At 33.0% G+C, this 22,510-nt stretch overlaps 1 protein-coding gene and 1 non-coding gene across 2 annotated transcripts in view; both read left to right on the forward strand.

The window, feature by feature from the left end:
• The window catches only part of LRRIQ1 (leucine rich repeats and IQ motif containing 1), a 189,908-nt gene that overhangs the window by 163,410 nt on the left and 3,988 nt on the right, over positions 1 to 22,510 (forward strand). Inside the window, exons 23-24 of the mRNA XM_055342046.1 lie at positions 12,917 to 13,044; positions 15,529 to 15,589. Coding sequence (XP_055198021.1) covers positions 12,917 to 13,044; positions 15,529 to 15,589 — 189 coding nt within the window. The remainder of the gene's footprint in view (positions 1 to 12,916; positions 13,045 to 15,528; positions 15,590 to 22,510) is intronic.
• Positions 3,253 to 3,356, forward strand: LOC129520967 (U6 spliceosomal RNA). Its single transcript, XR_008666730.1, has one exon. It is a non-coding gene; the product is annotated as a U6 spliceosomal RNA (small nuclear RNA).

A 22,510-nucleotide genomic window follows, 5' to 3' on the forward strand; every position in this document is an offset into this window, starting at 1 on the left:
GTAGAGAAATCTCTATATCTTCAAATTTTGTTTTAAACCTAAAAATGCTCTAAAAATGGAATGTTATTATTTTTTAAGTAATATAAGACAAAGATTAAGGAAGTACCAAAGAGAAGTCAAAAATTCCAAATTATATTGAGAACTTTATTATATTTTTCTTAGTAATATATAGGACAGGCACTCAAAAACTCAGTAAGGACATGGTTCAATAAATCAATTTAATAACATTTGCTTAAAGGACACATATAGAACAATGACCAGGGGATGCACATGACCTTTAAGCACACATAAGACATTTCCAAAACTTTAACTTATCCTAGTCTTAAATCAGATTTCAAAAACTACTTGAGGATTGAAGTCATGTGCAGTAGGTTTTCTGAACATAATGCTAATAAACTATAAATGAATGATAAATGAAGATAACTAGATAATCTTTATTTTCTTGGAAATTAGGAAACATCTGAAAAATTCATGAGTCAAAAATCATAAATATTTTTAAAAACAACTGAGTAATAAAACTATGATTGTATATAAAAGAAATAGCTAATGAAAAATGTTAAAGTAAAACAATTCATCAATAAAGATAAGTTTTTGAAGGAAATTTTTTGGATTCCTGGCAAGTCTGATTATGAAAATCAAAGAGAAAGCACGAATAACCAGTATCAGAAATGAAAATGAGGCAGGATGACAAAATATACAAACTAAAACTGTATATAGTAAGAGAATATTGTGAAAAACCCTATGGAAGTACATTTGAAAATTTAGATGATCATTTCCTAGAAAAATATGATACCAAAACTAACCTTAACTTTCATCGTAAACCTAATATTAGAGGCAAGAAACAAAGAAGGAAAAAAAATTAGACCTGTGACAGGTTTTTTTTTTTTTATTTTAATTTTGTTAGTTAATATACAGTGTGATATTGGTTTCTGGGGTAAAATTCAGTGAATCATCACTTACGTACAACACTCAGTGCTCATCACAAGTGCCGCCTTTAATATCTGTTTCCCACCCACCTCAGTTTGTTCTCTGTCACTGAGACTCACTTATAGCTTATTTCCCTCTCTCCCAAATGTCCATTTTCTGATGATACAGATGTGAAAGTATTTTTAAAATAATGTACCAAAGAGTGTGTCTACAAAAAATGTGCAAGACTTTATCAGGGAAATTGTAAAACACTATCAAGAATGTTAAAGAAAAACTATAAATAAATTTATGAATTGAAAGACTAAATTTCAAAGATTTAAATTGTTCCAAAATTAGCAGTGGATACTATGAAATCTCAATGAAACAAGAGGTGTTTCTGGGCACTGACAAGCAGAATCTAAAATTTGTATAGAAAATCAAAATCTGCAAATAGCCAGAAGACACTCAACAAGGATGAATAAATTGGGAGAACTTGTCAAATGCCATAATCTATTATTAATAAACATATTATAGAGCTGACACAAATGAGACAGTGAATATATTGTGGTGTGGTATGGTATTGAGTGGTATGGATGGAATGGGATGGATGAGATGAGATAGGATGGGATGGTAGTAATTCTAGGATCAGATAGGGTAGGTAAAGTAAAATAGTATAGAAAACGACAACTGATGGAGGCCCATGCATATATGCTTAATTGATATTGTAAGACAGTATTCTAAATCAGTGGGAAATTGGTAGACTTTCAATAAATCTTACTTAAACCGTTATCTATACTTAAAAAATTATTATATTCACATTAAAGACCTAAATGTAAGAAGCAAAAGCATAACACGGAAGACAATGTGAAAGAATATAACATTGGATATGGAACTATTTCTTTAAAAGTACTGGTCATCTTGATATATATATTTCCATTAAAATTAAGAATATATCTAAATCCAAAAATGTCATAATAGTAGTGAAATAATAATCCACAGAGATGGAGAAGGTATTTGCCAAACATATAACCAACAAAGTTCTCATATCCAGGATATATAAATAATTCCTTAAAGTCAAATAGCCTAATAGGCAAAATAAACAAGAAGCTTTAACATATTTTTCACAAAAGAAGAAATCCACATAATTTGTGAACGTATAAAAAGAGGTCTAATCTATTTTATAGCAGTGAAATACAAATTAAATCTGCAAAGTAAAAAAAAAAAAAACCCTAACAAAACTGTTAGAAAATAAATAGCCAATAAGACTTATATTTTGCTGATTGAAATACAATTTGGTACAACCATTTGGAAAGCACTTTTACATGTGGTGGGCTTGAAAGATACACATTTCATATGATCCTCCAATTACATTCCTAAATGCTTGCCCTATGGGAACTTGTACAAGGATAGTCAGAGTTGTGTTTTTCTTAATAGTCCAAAGTTGGAAACAGCCCATGTGTCCAACAACAATGGAATGGATAAACTGTAATACATCATACAGTAGAATATAGTATGGTGTTGGAAAGTAATGAACTGCATCTATACACACCAACATAGATGAATCTCACAAACAATATTGAACAAATGAACAAAAAAGAATACCTACAGGGATCCCTGGGTGGCTCAGCAGTTTAGTACCTGCCTTTGGCCCAGGGTGTGATCCTGGAGTCCCAGGATCAAGTCCCACATCAGGCTCCCTGCATGGAGCCTGCTTCTCCCTCTTCCCGTGTCTCTGCCTCTCTCTCTTTCTCTCTCTCTCTGTCTCTCTGTCTCTCATGAATAAATAAATTTAAAAATCTTAAAAGAAAAGAATACCTTCAGAATTGTAGCAAGCAAAGCTTGCTTAATATATTGGTAGTAAAAATTATAGGGATCCCTGGGTGGTGCAGCGGTTTAGCGCCTGCCTTTGGCCCAGGGCGCGATCCTGGAGACCCAGGATCGAATCCCACGTCGGGCTCCCAGTGCATGGAGCCTGCTTCTCCCTCTGCCTGTGTCTCTGCCTCTCTCTCTCTCTCTGTGACTATCATAAATAAATAAAAATTAAAAAAAATTAAAAATTATAAAGGAAACCAAGAAAGTCATAAACTTTAGCATAGTTGTTATCCCTAAAAGAAGACACTTTGGAGCAGGACTTCTCATTTACAAGCAGTGTTCTATTTTTTTAATGATCAGAGGTCACATGGAATATATATTTATATTCTTATTTATATAATTTTAAACAATTTATGCATAAATTATGTAACATATAATCTTATAAACCTTGAAATTGTAAACGCCTGCTATATGCAACATTTTGTATACATTGTATATATCACAACAAAATAAAAATGATAAAAAGAGCTTTTAGTGCTCACCTGGCAAAACATATACTAAAATTGAAATATATAGAGAAAATTAGCATGGCCTTGAACAAGGATGACCTGCAAATTCATAAAGTGTTCCATATATTTCTTTCCTTTCTAATGTTGATGAATGACAAAATTGTCTCTGATAAGCAAAGTGACTTGACCAATTAAAGTCCCATCCAGTTTCAAACCCCATCCCTTACTTCCCCTCCAAAAAAAGAAAAAAAAAGCTTCCCCAAATCATTTATATAATTAGTTTAAAGCCAAAATTAATTTTGTAGGGAAGACTGGTAATGCCTATCTTTACTTTTTTCCTCACTAGAGTATAAGTAGTTCAATAATACTTTTACCTATCTTTTCAATTAAAAGTGAAATCAATGAATGGAGGCCCTGATTCATTTACAAATGAACTTCTGCTACATAAGATTAAAATCTTTCTAAACAAAATATAATGAAAAAGTCTGCATTAATAAAGTATACACTTAGAAAATTCTAAAATCTTCAATCTATAGGAATACTCATTTAAATGATTACCCATGGAAAACAATAAGTTTGGGACCAGGTTTATTGATCTCTAATATGTTTGTCAAATTATGAAAGAAGGTCACCTGGGTGGCGTAGTCTGTTAAGCAAAGACTCTTGATTTCAGCTCAGGTCATGATCTCAGGTTGTGAAATCAAGCCTGGAGTTGGGCTCCATGCTGGGTGTGGAGCCGGCTTGAGTCTCCCTCTTCCTCTGCCCTTCCCCATCCTCCTAAAAAAACTGAAAGAAAATTATTTATGCTTACTATTGGTTTTATAACACAAACAATATTTTAATATATATTCAGTATTTAATGTGATACCAGCCGGGTCTGTGACAGAAGTATATCTGTATTCTTGACAGGTAGAGAAATCATCAGAGGCAGAAAATTAATAGTCAATGGGAAATGTATTATGAATGTATAAATGTGTGATAAGTATTGTTGTCTTGTTGCTATAAAAACAATGATTGCAATGATACCAAAAGTGTTTAATTGGATGCATCAAGCCTCTATCATTAGTGTATCAATATTAATACCACTTACTAACTTCTTTTGAAATAAAATTAATAAAGGAAATCACCTGTATACTTGGCCCTCAATTAATAAATATACATAAATGAGTAGAATTAGAGATGTCTTTTTACCAGAGCAAAAGCTTTTAAATATAGCAAGAACCTGAAGTCCAACTATACAAACAAACAAAACACAGGTGGCAGTAATACTTATACGGGCACTATGATCATGTTATTTTGAAAGCCAACCTACTTACATCATCAGCCTCTCCATTCTATTGGGTGGGCCCTAGTTTGGATGACCTACTATATTAACACTCCCTGAGGGAGTCTAGATTGGATAGGGGAATATTTTCCAAGAGTAATTAAATTGAGAGAGTGAAACAGGAGAGAATCATGTCAATGGAACCTCCTTCATGGTTATTACTGAGCAATTGCTAAAAATTATTTGAAATAACTTGAAATCAATTAGGACTCTGTATCCTTGTTATCTTTTGGAAATTAACTTTTCTTTATTAAAGACACACAGAAATCCTCATATATTAGGAAATAAAATACATTTTTAAAAATACCTGTTATAGATTTAGAATTCTTTGAACGAAGACTTCCTGGACTCTCCCAGAAAATTGTTCTGTCTAGTTTTGTGGTTAATCTTGGGATCTTTCCAGTGACCCCCTGGAACCTTGATCTTGGCCTGTGTTTAGAGATTCCTACAGATAGTCCTATCTGTCCTACAGATAGTCTCACCTCCAGGATAGCTAAGTCTTGGTCCAAGGCAACTGAGATAGCATTAAGGCTATGCATAATAGAGCTCATTTAATTTTAGAAATAGCAAAATGGCTATACTTATTAAATCCTTACTATAGGGGCGCCTGGGTGACTCAGTGGTTGAGCATCTGCCTTAGGTTCAGGTTGTGATCCCGGGGTTGGGATCAAGTCCAGTATCAGGCTCCCCACAAGGAGCCTGCTTCTCCCTCTATGTCTCTGCCTTTTGCTGTCTCTCATGAATAAATAAAATCTTTAAAAAAATTCTTACTATATGTTAGGCATTATATGTGTTCTGAGGTTTGGAATTATTCTAGACATTTTAAGAGAAAAAAAAAAACGAGGTAGAGAGAAGATAGATAATTTGCCCAAAATTACACAGTTAGTAAGTAAAAAAGCCAACTAATTACGTGCAAGATAGATCCTAAACAGACAGATGACTAAGATGTAGACTCTCCTATATAGACTGAATTAATTTATCCTATAATTAATTTCTCATATGTCACAATTCCAGAGGCTTTTCTAGTGAAAAAATTAAGTAGTGTGTCAGAGTGATTGGAAATGTAGAAAACAATCTTAGACAATGGCTACTGGGTAGTTCTAAAAATAATATCCTATTAACACTTATTATTATTTAGGAAAAAGTAAATCTACCAATGCCTTGACCGTGAAGGATCAGTATTACTGATATTTCCCTTACCTCAGGTTCTAATACAGCTTGGCATAGCACTTTACTGATCCTGTCACTGAAAACTTTTATATTGTGTTTATCATGGATTTTTGCATGAACTTTTATTTTAAAATATTACATTCAAATATTATTCCCCTGATTCCTGAGATTTTTGTCACCCCTTAAATTTTGTGTAAATTTTGTAAAGTATTTCATTTGCCCCACTTCACTTAACCCTAGTCCTGGCCCTAGTTAACAGCAAACTTGGAGACACATTATACATTAATATGACTAATACGCATGACAATATGACTTTAACAACCTGCAATTTTCTTGACTTAACGTGGTTCTCACAGAAGAAACTAAAGAACCACTCTTTATGTAGTGTTTGGTACTCCAGTATAAGGTTATTGAGGAGATTAAATTCAACTGACCAATACAAATGGCAAAACATATCATTTCGGGTAGAATTATATAAATGAGTTGAATACAAAAGACTTTTCCTTTGCTTTCCTAAAGGTCATTCGTCTACTTTATGTACCACCCAACCCCCAAACAGACAAATTTTGAAAATTAATTTAAATGTCAGAAACTACCAAGTATTTTTCATTCTAGTACTTTTTTTTAGCTTCCCTCCCATAAAATATAGTGAAATATGTAAAGGAGTGATCAGTACTGCAGTTAGCCTTTGACCCTTACATACAGCTTTGGCTCTATTCCCAAAATTTCTGTTTTTAACGTTTGGCAACAACAATCCTTTATTCATGAAGTCATTTTCCTTAGTGATCAATTACATATATATCTAAATATATTTTAAAAGAATAGGAATGTTGCTTGTCACACACAAATGGATCTTAGAGTTACTGGTTTCATGCCAATGCTGTCTACTTTACAACAACAGATTGGATTGGTTAAGGAAGAAGCCATAAACACCCTATCAACAAGTATTTATACAGATGTTAATGAATTTAAAATTCTGTTAGTATAACATTTATGCCAAACTCCAATTTTATTTGTGCTTTATTTGTGAAGTATGATGCAATAATTCCTTTAATAAACATGTACAGACCACTTATACTTTAAAATGGAAACATATTTTTAGCGTTTCCAGCATGAGATATGTAGAATCAGCCATTTATCAACGTTACCAAAAATATTTCCATTGCACATAGTATTTTGCTCATCATGCAACTATGTCCTCCAAAAGCTTTTGGTAAAGAGATGAACTCATCTCTATCCATGAAACCAAGAATACGTTTTTATTATATTACTAAGAAAGGCCATTAAGGGAAAAGAAAATAGTCATGGGAAAGTTGCCATATGTATTTAAAATATAAATAATTAGCTTTTTGTGTGTGTCCCAAATGATAATTGAATCTTAATCTCCCTCTGTGTAGGATATTTATGCTATACTGAAAATTTAGAAAACATTTATTTGAAGCATATGGGTTTAATGAACACTTATTTTGTTTTTCATGAAGAAAAGAATATTTCCATTAATTTCAAAAAAGACTGCATTTCTTTCAGTGAACTTCTTAAAGCTGAACTGCTTTCCTCTAGGATTTCATACACTGTGGACATTTTATAAAGTAGCCTTATATGATGGAGTAGTTTTCTATTTTGTTTTTTAATTTGCCTTCTTTGGTTGTCAATTTTTATCCCAAACCAGTTATGACTTTCAGAGGTGAAGTTTCTATCATAATGATTAAGTTGATTATGTAAAGGAATGTAGTATCCTCCACAATGCATAGGTTTGTCTACATACTAAAAATCTAAATTCCAGCTCTACATTTGTCAGGGCACTGACAGATTATTAATCAACTATGACAATTATTCCATTATTTCACAAAATTATTAAGCACCATCCTACTGTGCAATCCTTAAAGAGATTATATATAGTAGGCAAAACTGACACATGAAAAAGAAAGTAAAATGTAATAAATGCTATTATGGACTGTCTATAGGAACCTTTGGAAGACATCACCAACTTAATTTGAATAAGGAATGCAGTGTTGAAAGATCAAGGACTTACCTCAAAGAATGTAATCTCTAAACTGAGACCTGAAGACATGAAGCAAAAAAAAATAAAAATAAAAATAAAAAAATAAAAACATTGGCAAAGTAAGTAATCTGAAGCATAGGTCTACAGCCAAAAAAGATCATTTTGAATGACTGAGGCAAGAATCTAATGGATGTGTCAGAAGGTATATGCATGGCTTGTATGCCATGCAAAGGAGAAGAAAAAAAAAAAACATTATCCAAAGGCAATGATGAACCATGAGTTTAACCTATGAAGCAGTGCAATTGAATTTGTATTTCAACAAGGCCATTTGCAGTATGGAGATATGTACACAGGAGCAAGACCAAAGGGAAAAGAAAAGAAAGGAAAAGAAAAAAAGACCAGTGAGAGGGGTCTTACAGTAATTCAGAAGAAATGATGGTAGCATGAAATAAAATAGCGACAACAAAAATCCAGGAAATTTGAGATTGAAAAGAATTTAGGATGCAAAATTTGCAGTTGTAGAATAAGGATGAATGCTGGTTCAGCAGAAGACTCTGGTTTCTGTCTTATACATTGACAAAGGTAGTATCACTATGGGATCTTAGGAAAAGTAAGATAATACATGAGTTCAGCTTTTTTACATACTCAGTTTAAATTATCTGTAGGGTGTCTTAAGTGGCAAAGCTTTGGGTGGATACATGTTTCAAAAGGAGATAATGAAAGTGATTGAAGAACTTGAATGAATATCCTATACAGGAAAGAGTAAATCGGGCCAGGATTGAACCCCAGAGAAGAATCCTGAGATTAGAAGGGATGTCAAGGAAAGAGAAGCCCTTGAAGGAGATTGGGGTTTAGGCAAAAGGTCAAAGAAAAAAAACAAAGAGAGTAATGAAACAAAATCTAAAGGAAATAAGACTTTTAAGAGGGGAGGAATGCACAACAGTGTATAATATTATAGAGGAGTCAATAAGATAATAACTTCAAAAAGTTCCAACAATTTTGCAATGTTAGTGATCTTGGTGTGAACAGTTCCAGTGAAATGGTGTCAAGCAGTATCTTGCAGTGAGCTGAAACATGAATTGTAATAAATCAACAAGGACTGGTCTTTATCTATTATTTCAAGAAGTGTATCTGATTACAGAAGGAGAGAAAAGAGCAGCTAGAGGGGAAAGTAAGAGCCATTTTTGACAGATACTGGAAATATGGAAGAAAAGAAAATATTGATGGATACAAGATACTGGATTATATGAAAGGGTTGGGATCCAGAGCAGAGTTGAAGACACTGTGCTTAGGAGAAGGGGTGCCTCTTCCACTGTGATAGGTCAGAAAGATACCTTTGGACTTACATCACCGCATACAAGCCTACTCACTCCTGTTCAAAATGGAGCCTGAAGTGAAATGGGTAGTGGGGATAGAAAGGAGGAGCCAGTTATTAGTGAGATACCCAGCAGGTAGACTAGATCTAGCTTCTGATTAGATGTGGGTACTTTAAGGCATGAGTAGTCAAGGTTGATTCAACATCCTGCAGAAAAGGGACAAAAGAAATGGCCTCTGTAGTTGAATTCAGTGGAGAGGTCAATTAAGATGAAATAAATATGTTTGTTAGTTCTTAGTAACATCCATTTCAATTTGACAAAATCAGATTGCAATAAATTAAGGTGGGAATGGAAAATGAAGAAATAGAAACAAGGAATAGAATCTCTTAAAAGAATTTTGTTAACCAACATCTTTTAGAGTGAAAGGGAAGGTATTAAAAGACTATAGAATTTGTCCCTGAAAACTTGTATCTTATTTTATATGAATTTATTGAATTGGGAGACATGAACCTAAAAATTATGAGGGGAAAATGACTAGTAGTTTAAAAGATATTTAACAAATAAATTGGTATGCTGAGAAAGTTGCTCCTTTGGAAAGTACACTAGAAACTAAAATCAAACAATAGCCAAGAGAAAATATTTGCACCAGTGATAACAGATAAAGAATTACGAATGATCATTTAAAAGCAGAAAGAGAAATACTAGGATCCAGCAGAACTGGGGAGAACAAGAAAGTATTTTACACTATTTGATTTATAATTAATTAGTAATTGTGGAATAACATTCAATCTTACTAGCAGTAAAGATGTATAAATTAAGACCATATTAGACAATATTTTTGTCATATTATCAAGAATTTTAAAATATTTTATATCCCAGTGTTGACCAAGGACTCAGTGAAATGAGTAATCTCATATAGTCTATGGTAAATTGATGAAAGCTATTACAGCTATTTGACCATATAGAGTTCCTCAAAATATTTATAGTTTTAAAGATGTTATCTTTAATTCCACCTGAAAAACAAATCAATTAAATAGATAATTAGAAACTTATCATGCAACAAGTTGGTACATCATAGTGTATAACCCCTAAAATTATGTTTAGGATGAGATTTCCATTACCTAGAATGCATTTGTTATAATACAGAAATGTAGGATGTATAGAATACATACAATTTTATGTAAACAAAAAAATCTATTAAAAAAAGAACTATGAGGAAATGCCTTAAAAATATTCCAGTGGTTATCTTTGGATAATGGGACTTTCATGGATTTTTTTTTAATTTTTACTTTTTTGTATTTTCTAAATTATCTATAATAAGAATGTATTCCTTTTATAATAAAAAAAACGTTTAACAATTTGTTTAAATAAAATTACTCACATTTGTGTTTCGAGGGAAAGGAGCATGCGCAGACAGCAGTAACTAGGGGACAGCAGGAATCAAAGGAAAGACCTTTTTTTCTTAGGTTATGATATATAAATTCATGAAGCAAGACCCAGAAAAATATGAAAGGATAGCAAGCAAAGCATTTTGAGTTCTGCAGGCAGAAAGATGCCTCTTCTACAACTGAAAGGTTTTACTCGACAGCCTAACTAATGACAAGGGTCCATTAAATAATTCAAATCACCATTATTCTTCCTGTGTGAGATGCTAAAAACAGAACTTCCTCTGTGAGTGTAAAAGGGTTAACCTTATTTTCTTCTTCTCAATGACAGGAGTAATCTCGAAATGGTTTAGCCAACACAGAATCAATTTCTTCAGTATGTAAATTACAGTATCTTCAAGTACATCCAGCCAACTTCACCAGTATGCTTGTTGTTTATTACACTGAGCACACGCCAATCTACCAATCTACGCCTTAGGGTTAAAATAGTTAATATGAACTGGACCCTTACAGTGAAATCTCTCGTCTTTACTCAGGAATTCTTAGCTGAACTCTGATGTAAAACCACTTAAGGTTTATGGAGTGCTATTGTAGAGCTGAGGAAAACATTCCAAAATGAGTACTTTAACAAGTGACTATTGGAATGATCTGTCATTATTTTTAAAAAGAGACACAGATAATTTTTATTTTTAGCTAAAAGTATAATTACAAAAGGATCACAAAGGGTTCTCTACATATCAAGAGTAGATAAGATTCTAGCTATGGGCTCAGTTGATTATCGGTGGTCACTGAGTCCTCACTAGTTTCTGTCACTGCATTTGTGGGTGCAACATCTGGTCTGGTCAACCAAGAAGAGCTGATAAAAGGCTGGGACTCTGCCAGAGAAAAGATTTAATGCTGTGCAGTAACTGGAAGTGGCAATTCCAAAGGTTCCCTTTGTTTAAGTCTCTCTTCTCGTTTCTGTATACTCTACAGCCACTTAGGATTCCGTGGTCAGCCCTCGCATGTGAAGCAATTGTTCCTCCAAATATATCTGCTATTTGGAGGGGTCGGCTTAAGCTCAGGGTGCAAGGGCTGGGGCTGTTTTAGAAACACAACGTGGCATGAGAAGTGACAGCAAGTTAACTTTGCCAAGTTAACATGGAGTCTAGGGAAATAAACATCCTGCTTTTTAGCTTTCCTAAGAACTGGCTACAATATCTCTTTGAACTAAAGTCATTTCACTAATTTCAGCAGCAGTTTTTAAGGGAAAAGTTGTGCATGGTAGATGTATCATGCCCAACATATGCAGAATGACAAATGCTAACCATGTCTGTATATGTATGATTGTGTGTGGTACATGCGCCAAGTGTTCGAAGTAGGCCTTGCACCATGCTTCATTTGTTTTCCAAACAACTTGCAAATATAAGGTGACGTTTCTGTGCACAAAGATCTATAGTGAAAGAATTAATAAATTAATATTTTAAACATTAGGTTTTAAATTGTAGGATTCTCGTTAGTTGTATTATCATGAGTTAGTTTTCAAGAGGTACCTTTCTCCAGGGTACTGTCAATCAATCCAACAAAGCCAGTAAGTCCCTAAACCTGATAATGGTTCCACAAAAGATTTAGTCCATGGAAGGAGGCTTGAAAACAGCAGGTCTTTGGTGTAATTCTGAAATGCATGGCATTGTCATAGTAGTAACATATATTTTTTTAAAAAATTATAAAAATGGGTAAATTTAAATATAGGGTTGGATTTTTTATTATGCAAATGTAAAAATTTTACATTTAAATATAAGAGTTGGATTTTTAATTTTCTTTTTTCCTTTTTTTTTTTTACTCATATTTGTTACTTGTATTCTTCCCTTGTATTTCTCCTCTTGCGTATTCCCCATATCCATTTATATTGGTAGGCTTCCCCACCTCCTTTTTTGAAATAGCTACTATGGCATGAGCCACAAGTTCCCTAAACCTTATATAATTTTATTCCTAGCTTAAAATACTTGATTAGCTTACACAAACCAAGCTTGGTTTCATATACAGAATTAAGACTATGTTTCAAATATCCTTAATATAATTTATGAATTCTATTGTAAAAGGTTAGTGTAAGAACAGCTGGACTTTAAAATAAGCCTGAACAGGAGATCCTTGGATGGCTCAGCAACCGCTGAGCAAATGAGAGGCAGAAACACAGGCAGAGGAAGAAGCAGGCTCCATGCAGGGAGCCCGATGTGGGACTCGATTCCAGGACTCCAGGATCACGCCCTGGGCTGAATGCAGGAGCTCAACCGCTGAGCCACCCAGGGACCCCCCGCATTGAAACTTTTTTTTATTTTTCAAAATAGATGAGTTTGAAACTCAAGCAGAAAAATTACTTAATCTATAAGTGACTGACTTTTTTCTTACAGATGTTTAAGCTTCCATGAATTAGTCTTTTTTTCTTTTTTTGATAAAATTGTTTGCCTAGCCTTTTGATCTCCTTAAGTAACCCATATTTTTCCCCAGGTAAGGAAGAAGAACTTACCTACAAGGATGCCACTGCAAATGAAAAATTAGAAAGGAGTAAAGAATACACATACCAATGGCTTCACACACAGGTTGGGATTCGTGAAACAACTAATTCCAGAGATATGAAATGGTGAGGTCATTTCCTTTAAATTAGATTTTTGTATTGTAAACACATCTTGAAAAGTGAAACCTAGGTTCATTGTGCTAAAACAAACATGACTTTATAGCTAAAGGCCAATACACCCGTTGCCAGGTTATAAAAGGCCTCTTCTATAGAATAGATGTAATCACTCTTTATATTTTTCGCCCTAAAGTGTTTGAGAACTCTGTTTCTGTAATGCTTACTACCAACAGATGAACCACAGAAATGATTCTTCTTTATAAAGTAAAATGCATGGTATCCATTAACTGTTTATAAATATCATATGTATTGATGGTTATATTTTATTTGTTATCATGTCTATCATTAACATTTGCCAGTTAAAATTATAATTCAACACTGGTACTGCCATTTTACCAGTCATGTATTAATTTCCAGTGATGTCTCCATGCTTCAGTTTCCTCTCCTTTATAGTGAAATGATAATATCTTATCTATCTATCTTATAAGATGGAGGTGAGCTCACAAGTTTGAGGATATTAAATATTTATATCCTTTAATAACAAACAAGGCAGCTCGAATCTAATAGGTAATCAATTAATTTTTGTTATGCTAATGTATGTATTAGTTTGCCATGTCTACCATAACAAAATACCATAGATTAAACAGTGGAGATTTATTTTCTCACAGTTCTGGAGACTACAAGCTCAAGATCAAGGAGTCAGCAAGTTTGGTTTCTTTGGAGGAGTGTCTTCATGGTTTTCAAATAGCCACCTTCTCCTGTGCCCTCACACGATCATCCTTCCATCTCTGTTGCCTATTTTTTAATCTCCTGTCCTTATAAGGACACTGGTCATCTTGGATTAGAGCCTACCCATATGACCTCATTTTACTTTAATTACCTCTTTCAAGGCTTTATTTCAAATACATCACATTATGTGGTATTGAGAGTTAGAACATAAACATTATCAATTCTGATGAAACAAATTCAGCCCATAGCAATGTGATAAAAAGCATATATATGCATAACTATTGAACCAAAGTTTTAGGGAAATGGAAGTCCAAAGACAATAATATTTTTGATATAAATTTTTGAGACTTTCATTTTAGCTGCATATGTCCACAAAATAATTTTTAAAATGCTGTTATAAACACTAAACATATAAATCAATATTGAATCTAAATGTAGGTAATGCTTTGGAAATGTTTTAAATGTCTAACAAATAAAATCCTGTAATTATAAGGGTTAAGACAATTTACAAGCCAGTTAAGATATGTAAAATATGAAATTTTTTATGATATAAATAAATGTACACTTTCATATGTGGTCAATTCTACCCATGTAATTTCTTTAAAAATATGGAAAAGGAAGTGAAGACTGAAAGTGAAATTGAAACAACATTTTATAATCTGGATTATTTTGTCCTATTTCATCGTGAGCAAAGAAAGTAGGAATAAAGCAGTCAATATTTGAGAACTTTTTTAATTTTACTAAGTATTCGAATTAATATAAGCACAAATTTATTTTATGTTGGTATGAGTCAATTTAGTGTAATTCATCAAATGACATCCTTAGAACTATAAACAAATATAATACAACCATAGTTTACCATCTATCTTAACCAAATATAAAAGGTCTTGCTCAGGGATTTAAAAGCATTAGGATAGATAACGTGAAAAATATAAGCAAATTGTTTCAGGATGTATTTTAGATATACCTAAAACTTTAACAATATCCCTTACACTTAAATAAGTTGGATTTAAACATATGATGCAACAGGCAATTGTTCATGTACTTTCTCTTCTGAAAATACATAAAGGAGTAAGTGGCGATGTTTTAAGAAAATGTTATTTTCAAGAACAGATGAAAAGCTAAATGTCAATGTTCTAGTTTTAAACAGAAATTAATGGTGAGCATTAGTATAATGTTTGGCACACTATAGGTATTTTAAAATAGGAAGCTTTGTTTTGGGGACCCCTGGGTGGCTTAGGGCTTGGGCGTCTGCCTTTGGCTCAGGGCGTGATCCCAGTTCTGGGATCGGGATCGAGTCCCCGCATCAGGCTCCGTTTGGGGAGCCTGCTTCTCCCTCTGCCTATGTTTCTGCCTCTCTCTGTGTCTGTCATGAATAAATAAATAAAATCTTTATAAAAAAAAGGAAGCTTTGCTTTTCTCATAAAACAAGATATATGAGTAAATGTAAGTAAAATATTAATATGTTCTATCATTTATTAACTATCATTGGTAGTTTCAAATTTTTGCTCTTGGTATTCTGTTTGGTAAGGAACAGTGGTTTTGAATATTATTTAGAAATTTAAATTTTATGTTAAATTGAATTTTCAAATGACTATGGAAAGGTAAATTTGTATGTATCTTTGCCTATACTCTAATTTAATAACACTGTTATTTCCATTTTGTAGATTACTCATTTCTCCCAAACTTTCACTGGGCATTTCTTTCATATTCTTCCTCTACATTTATATAATAATATAATTTTTGGTTTTTGTCATTATGCAGCAATCACTTCTTGCCTGAGTTAGACCCAGATGTACTTAATGGTGGAAGAGTTCAGCTTGTGGTAAGAAATGTGTTTAAAGTTGCAGAAAAATGTTGTAAATACTGGTCCTCAGTAAAAGGCACTTTAAAATATGTGCATAATTAGTGTAAATTAATAAAATATCATAACTCTATTTGGGATAATCTCAAAATACTATATGTTAAAATAATAACCTGTAATAACAACATGTTTTCTTGACTTGTAATATAACTTTAGAATCTGATAGTACTTTAAAATATTGATTCTATATGGTAGATTTAAAAATATTAGCATGCTACCATATTTAAAATAATTACTTTGAACAGGAATTGCATAATGGATTCATTTACTTGAATATTTTAAAATAGTAGGATACTAAGGGAAATATAAAGTACCCTCACAAGTTAGAAGATCAAAGCAGATAAAAATTAACAAGTAATTGTGACTTCAATCACTGTAAGTCATAAAGTATAAATCATTGGAGCTTTATGAACAAACAAGTTTTAAACATGGTGACCAGAGTGTAAGACTCTAGACAGGATAACTGTATGTGCATTGCTAAAGTCAATTGTACTATATGCTATTAGAAGGAAGACTATATTAACAGAAGGAGAATGGCCAATGTGGAGTTTAGAAAAATGGAGCCCACAAAACAAGAAATTTTCAGTGTGTTTCCAGAAATTTCCAGAGAAGCGGGTGCCCTAACGAATGACAGAAGTGTGTGGCCTCCTTGGCAGGTGAAAATGGATGCCTCAGGTGACCCTAACTTTATGACACCTTCTGGTGATATCAACCAATTAATACTCCTTACTCAGATTCTACATTCACCAAGAAAACAGATTATAATTTAGCTTGCCAAGTAGAACTTAGCATTATAAAAAGATAATGCACTTTCTAATGGGACCTGGTATGATGGAATCCAGAACAGTCATATTCATCATTCTTATGAGCAGTTCATTCAAGGAGTTTTCCTGAAAAGGGAGCAAAATTAGAGTACTAGCTAAAATTAATGTGTTTATGAAAATATTTATAGAATCTATGTACAGATTCGAAATAATCAGTAAGCAAATATTTCCTTGCATTTCAATACAGACTAGACTCCTCTGGCAGAGTGACATGTAGATTGCCCTAGGAAAATTGATATTTCAAGCTATGAACACCTAATATGAACAGGCATATTACTAACAATTGCACATAGATTGTTGAGTTGCCACTATGAAGCAAAAATGAGGATTATAAAAGTCCCAAGGAATGGCAGGATAAAGAAACTGATATTACGTTGAATTATTTTGCTGCTAAAAATGAATGAAAACAGGTTGGGTAGATTACTAATCAAAATGGTTCTGTGAGCCACCTGGATGGCTCAGTCGGTTAAGATCTGACTCTTGATCTCAGCTCAGGTCTTGATCTCAGGGCCAAGAGCTCAAGCCTCGCACTGGGCTCCATGTTGGGCATGGAGCCTACTCAAAAAAAAAAAAAAAAGCTTCTATGAAATGAATGCTCTGACATTAATCTCCTGTATCCCACTGTATTATACTATATGCAAATATATGACTAATTCATAGCAATGATAAATACTTTTTTGATATTGAAGAGGTACAGGTAAATAAAAAATAAACAGGATAAATGGTAATAGAAGTAAGTTTTCATTTCTTTTTTTGTGGGGGGAACGGAGATAGAAGTGAATAAGGACTCATGTCAAAAGGACACTGGACTAATTGAAGACCTGGAGTAGAAATCTTTCAGAGTCTTGGAAACGTGTTGAGAAACTGAAGGCAGATAGTTGCACAACTAGGACAAGGCCATAACTGAAAGGAAAATTTAAAAAAAATCAAAACTGCAACTGCTTCCACTTTTCCTCCAAGAAATAAGGAAAATATCCATAATGAAAGGACAGAAAATTATGAAACAAAGTGATCACATTTTTATTTAGAACACTTATGAATATGCAAATCAGCATACTATAAATTCTGTCTCTATAAAATATTACCATTGCAATAAACTATGCACTGGACACCACATAAAAAGAGACGGTGAATTGAAAGATTATCTACAAAGGAATAATAATTATATTGACAGTTGACATTATGGCAGAAAAACAATGCATACCAAAAGACAGTGGAGTTACTTCTTAATAGTAGAGATCTGAATATTATCCAGAATACTCTTCACTAACCTTCAAGAATAAGAATAAGATATATTAAAACATACAAATTCTGGGTTTTGGAGAAGCTAATAAATAACATCTCTGTCTTCCAAATAAGATCAAAATATTTTATGAGGCAGACAGGAATGAGAAAAATGAAAATAAGGTATCATTTTAATTATTACCAAATATATATCAAAAGACATGCCATAGATCTAGACAATTGTATTGCTGATTATATTTATCCCCTAAACTCCAGGATTTTTCTGAAGGAGACAGTCATGGTTCAGGTTCTCCAGGAAACACATTCTGAGATTCTCATACTTGAGTGTAAGACATTCATTGGAAAAGGCTTTCATAAACAGTTCTTTTGAGGGGTGAAAGAAGGATAATTGGGCAGAGGGAAAAGGTAAAATGCAATAGGGTTGCAGCAATGGAAGTAAACTCTAGTGATGTAAAGCCTTTTTTAAGTTGTCCCAGCTGAGGCAAGCTCAGACTTTATGCTCCTGAAATTCCTCAGGAGACAGTGTGGTTTAGGCACACAATCTTTAGCTAAGGACGATTTCCAGAGAATTATTCAGATAAGAGCCATTAGACATCAACTTTCTCAGCAGCTGGGGGAATCTGATTCAGTTGTTTAAAGTGTCTGAATGGCACATGGTAATATTCACTCCACTCAGTAAGTTTATTGTTCATAGATGCAGCAACTTAGCATATAAAGTAAAACCTAATTCCAACCAAAATTCCAGCTGTTTTTTTAGGAACCTGAAAAATCTTTCTAAAATGTGTATTGGTGAATAAGAACCTAATATCATCTAAGTCCACTCTGTAAAAGCAGAGCCAGTTTACATGGTAAGATTTAAAGATTTAGTATAAAACTAAACATTGTGGTACAGATAAGTAGACCAATGGATATGAATAGTTGTTCAAAACTAGACCTGTGACTATATTGGAATATGATATGTAACAAAAGTAGGAAAGGTCAAATTGTTTGCTAAATAGAATTCAGTAAACTAGCATTGAAAAGCAGAACTGTATATAACTCATGCACACTATAGTCAAATGGAATTTAGAAGGTTTGAAGACTCAAATGTGAAAAATAAAGTTGTAAAACTGATCAAATAAAATAATTGAGAATATATTTGCAACTTAACAGTAAAGAAATACTCTTTTAAAAGATACAAATAATATAAATTATATGGCAAAATTTTTTGATTGACTTGACTTTTAAATTAAATATTAACTTCCTATCAAGGATTTTATAGAAAAGGTTAACAGACAGATTATAGACACAGACAAATTACTTTCAGTGCATAAAACTAATAATAGCTTAATATCTAGATTTATTTTATTTTATTTTATTTTATTTTAAAGATTGTATTTATTTATTCATGAGAGACACAGAAAGAGAGAGGCAGAGACACAGGCAGAAGGAGAGGCAGGCTCCATGCAGAGAGCCCCACGTGGGACTCAGTCCCGAGTCTCCAGGATCACACCCTGGGCTGAAGGCGACACTAAACCGCTGAGCTACCCGGGCTGCCCAATATCTAGATTTGAAAAGAACTTCTGCAAATATAATTATAAAGTCAGGTAATCTAATGAAAAGGAAATATAAATACAATAGAAAAAACACAGAGACAGTTTATAGGGATCTGACTAATGCATAAATGTATATAAAGAGATGCTCAGTTACATGACCAGAGGAATAAAAATTAAAACTAAGAAGTCACATGACTATCCTCATCAGAATGGCAAAAATTAGAAAAATTGGGTAATGCAAAGTCCTTTCAATAATGTGGAAACGCTGATGTATGTCTAGTGAAAGTCAAAGCTCGTACAGTCATTATGGAAAGAAATCTGTTGGAATTTATTAAACTAGGTCTTTGTACACCCTATCATATATTAGCAACAAACTTCAGTAAACTTTAATTAAAAATATTCTATTCACCAAAATGTAAGAAACAAAATATTTAAGGATAAATATTAACATTAATATGTGCAAGGCTCCTGTAATGATAATTACCAAATATTGTTTTAAAAAATCAAAGAGATATACTCATGAATAGACTCAAACTGTAAAGATGTCAATTCTCAATGATCTGTAAATTTAATGACTCTTAGAAAGCATTTAGTAGAAATGGAAAAATTTTAAAATGCATATGGAAATGTAAAAAAGCTAGAATAGTCTACACAATCTTGAAAAAAACTCTCACTACCTGATCTCAAGACTTGCTATAAAGCCTCAGTAATCAAAACTATATGTTATGTGCAGAAAGACATAAAAATCAATTAATAAAAAATAATACCACACGTAGAGAGTTAATTTTCCTCAAAGGTACTAATTAAAAGAGGGAGAGAATATTTTGTTTCAACAAATAGTGCTGGACAACTATATATATATATTGTTATATATATATATATATATGGAAAATAGTATATATATATATCTATATAGGGAAATATATAGGGAAAAAAGTCTATTTTGATTCCTACTTTACATCTTAAAAATAAATTTGAGATGAATTATGGACCTAAATATAAATGCTTAAATTCTAAAACTTCTCAAAGAAAACAGCAATATAAAACCTGGGATAGGCAAAAAAATTTTAGATAGAACATAAAAAGCGTAAATCAAAAAAGATAAATTGTACTTCATATTTAAAGCATTTGTACATAGGTACAATTCAGAAAACAAAAATAAATGAAAAGTCAAATCACATCCTGAGAGAAAAATATGTATTTTCTCTCTCTTTCTCCCTCCTTCTCTTTTTCTCTCCCTTCTACCTCCCTCTCTCTGTCCTCCACAGCCTCCCATGTGCAAATAACACCTCCCCCACATGTATACATCTAATATAAGGGCCTTGTATCAGAAATATATAGAAAAAACTCCCACAATCAATAATATAAAGAAAAATATCTCAAGTTATTTAAAAATGGTGAAGCTTTGAGAGACTCCACAAAGGAAGATATTTGAATGGTTAAAAAGCACACTAATTTAAATTAAAACAACAATGAAACACTACTATGCAACACTAGAATGCTTAAAATTTAAAAACCAGAAAGCACCAATGTGGACAAAGAAATGGAAAAACTAGAACTCTTCATGCATTACTGGTAGAGTGAAAAATGATAAAAACCATTTAGGAAAATAGACACTTTATAAAATTATATGTACTCCTACTCTATGACCCATTAATTCCACTCCTACATGTTTACTGAAAGGAAATGAAAACACGTGTCTTCATAAAAACCTGTATGAAAATTACATTGCAGTTCCATTGATAAAAACCAAGAAAATGCAAACAACATAAATGTTTATCAACAGCAGAACGGATAAACTGTGGTATATTCTTACAATGGCATACCTTCTCAGAAATGAAATGAGCTCTTGATACATTCAGCAATGTAAGTGAATACCAAAAACAATACAGTGAGTGAGAGAAGCCAGACACAAAAGAGCACAGACTGTATGATTATATTTATATTAAGTTCAAGAGCAGAGAAAACCAACCTCTCCATTGTAAAAGAAATCAGAACAGTGTTGCTTATGAGGATAAATTACTGGAAAGAGGTACAAAGGAGCCATTTATAGTTATGTTAGTCAGGGATCACTAGAGAAACTTAAGCAGTAGGATATCTATATCTGTGTCTATATTTAACTATATCTAATATATAAAATCTCTTTATATAGAGCCTAGAATGGCCAGTGCGATCTTGAAACACAATATAAGAAGAGTCAAACTACCTTATTTCAAGATTTTCAGACTTGGCCTGAAACTGGCACCATTGGCCCTCTGGTCTCTATATCTATCTATAGAATCAAGAGGAAGATATATATCTATATACATGTACAAAAAGATATTGTATAGATATATTTATTTATTTTAAGAAAGTATGTATTATTTATTATAAGAAATTGGCTCATTTGATTATGGAGGCTATGAAGTCCTGTAATATGCAAGCTGGAGACCCAGGAGACCCTGGAGACCCTGGTGGTGTAATTCCAGTCTGAATGTGAAGCCCTGAGAACCAATGGTATAGGTTCTACTCTAAGACTAACTGCCTGATAACCCAAACAGCTGATAGTGTAGGATCCAGTCCAAGTCTGAAGGCCTGAGAACCAGAAGCGCTAATGTGTAAGTTCCAGTGTTAAGACCAAAGATGTGTGTTCCAGCTTCATCCGTCAAGCAGAGAGGGTGAATTCTCCCTTCCTCCCCCTTTTTGTTCAATTTAGGCCCTCAGTGGATTAGGTGATGCCAGAGAGGGCAATATGGTATCCTTAGTCTACCAATTCACACGCTAATCTCATCAGAAACACTCTCACAGACACACCCAGAAATAATGTTGAGCCAAATACCTCAGTACCCTGTGGCCCAGTCAAGGTGACACATGAAAATAACCATCACAGTAGTCATCTTTAAAAAATAATTAAATCAAGCAGTGCAATTAGAAAATGAACAAAGTGCTTGAGTAAATACTTCACCTAAGAGACTATCCAGAGAGAAATATGCACATGAAAAGATCTTACACATTATTAATCACTAGGAAAATTGTTAAAGCTACTATATAATATCAATATATACCTATTAGAGTGATTAAAATAAAATACTGACAATACTAAGTGCTGACAAGTATGTGGAGCCGCTGGATCTTTCATACATTGCTGCTGAGAATGGCACAGGCACTTGAAAAAAACCCATTAATTTCTTATAAAGTTAAATATACACTTCTATGACTCAATAGTTCTGCTCTTGGGCATTTTTCCTGGAGAAACACACTTATGCTCATTCACAATCCTGTACATAAATGTTCACAGT

Source organism: Nyctereutes procyonoides, unplaced genomic scaffold, assembly GCF_905146905.1.
Source record: "Nyctereutes procyonoides isolate TBG_1078 unplaced genomic scaffold, NYPRO_anot_genome, whole genome shotgun sequence".
In the NCBI taxonomy this organism is placed as follows: Eukaryota; Metazoa; Chordata; class Mammalia; order Carnivora; family Canidae; genus Nyctereutes; species Nyctereutes procyonoides.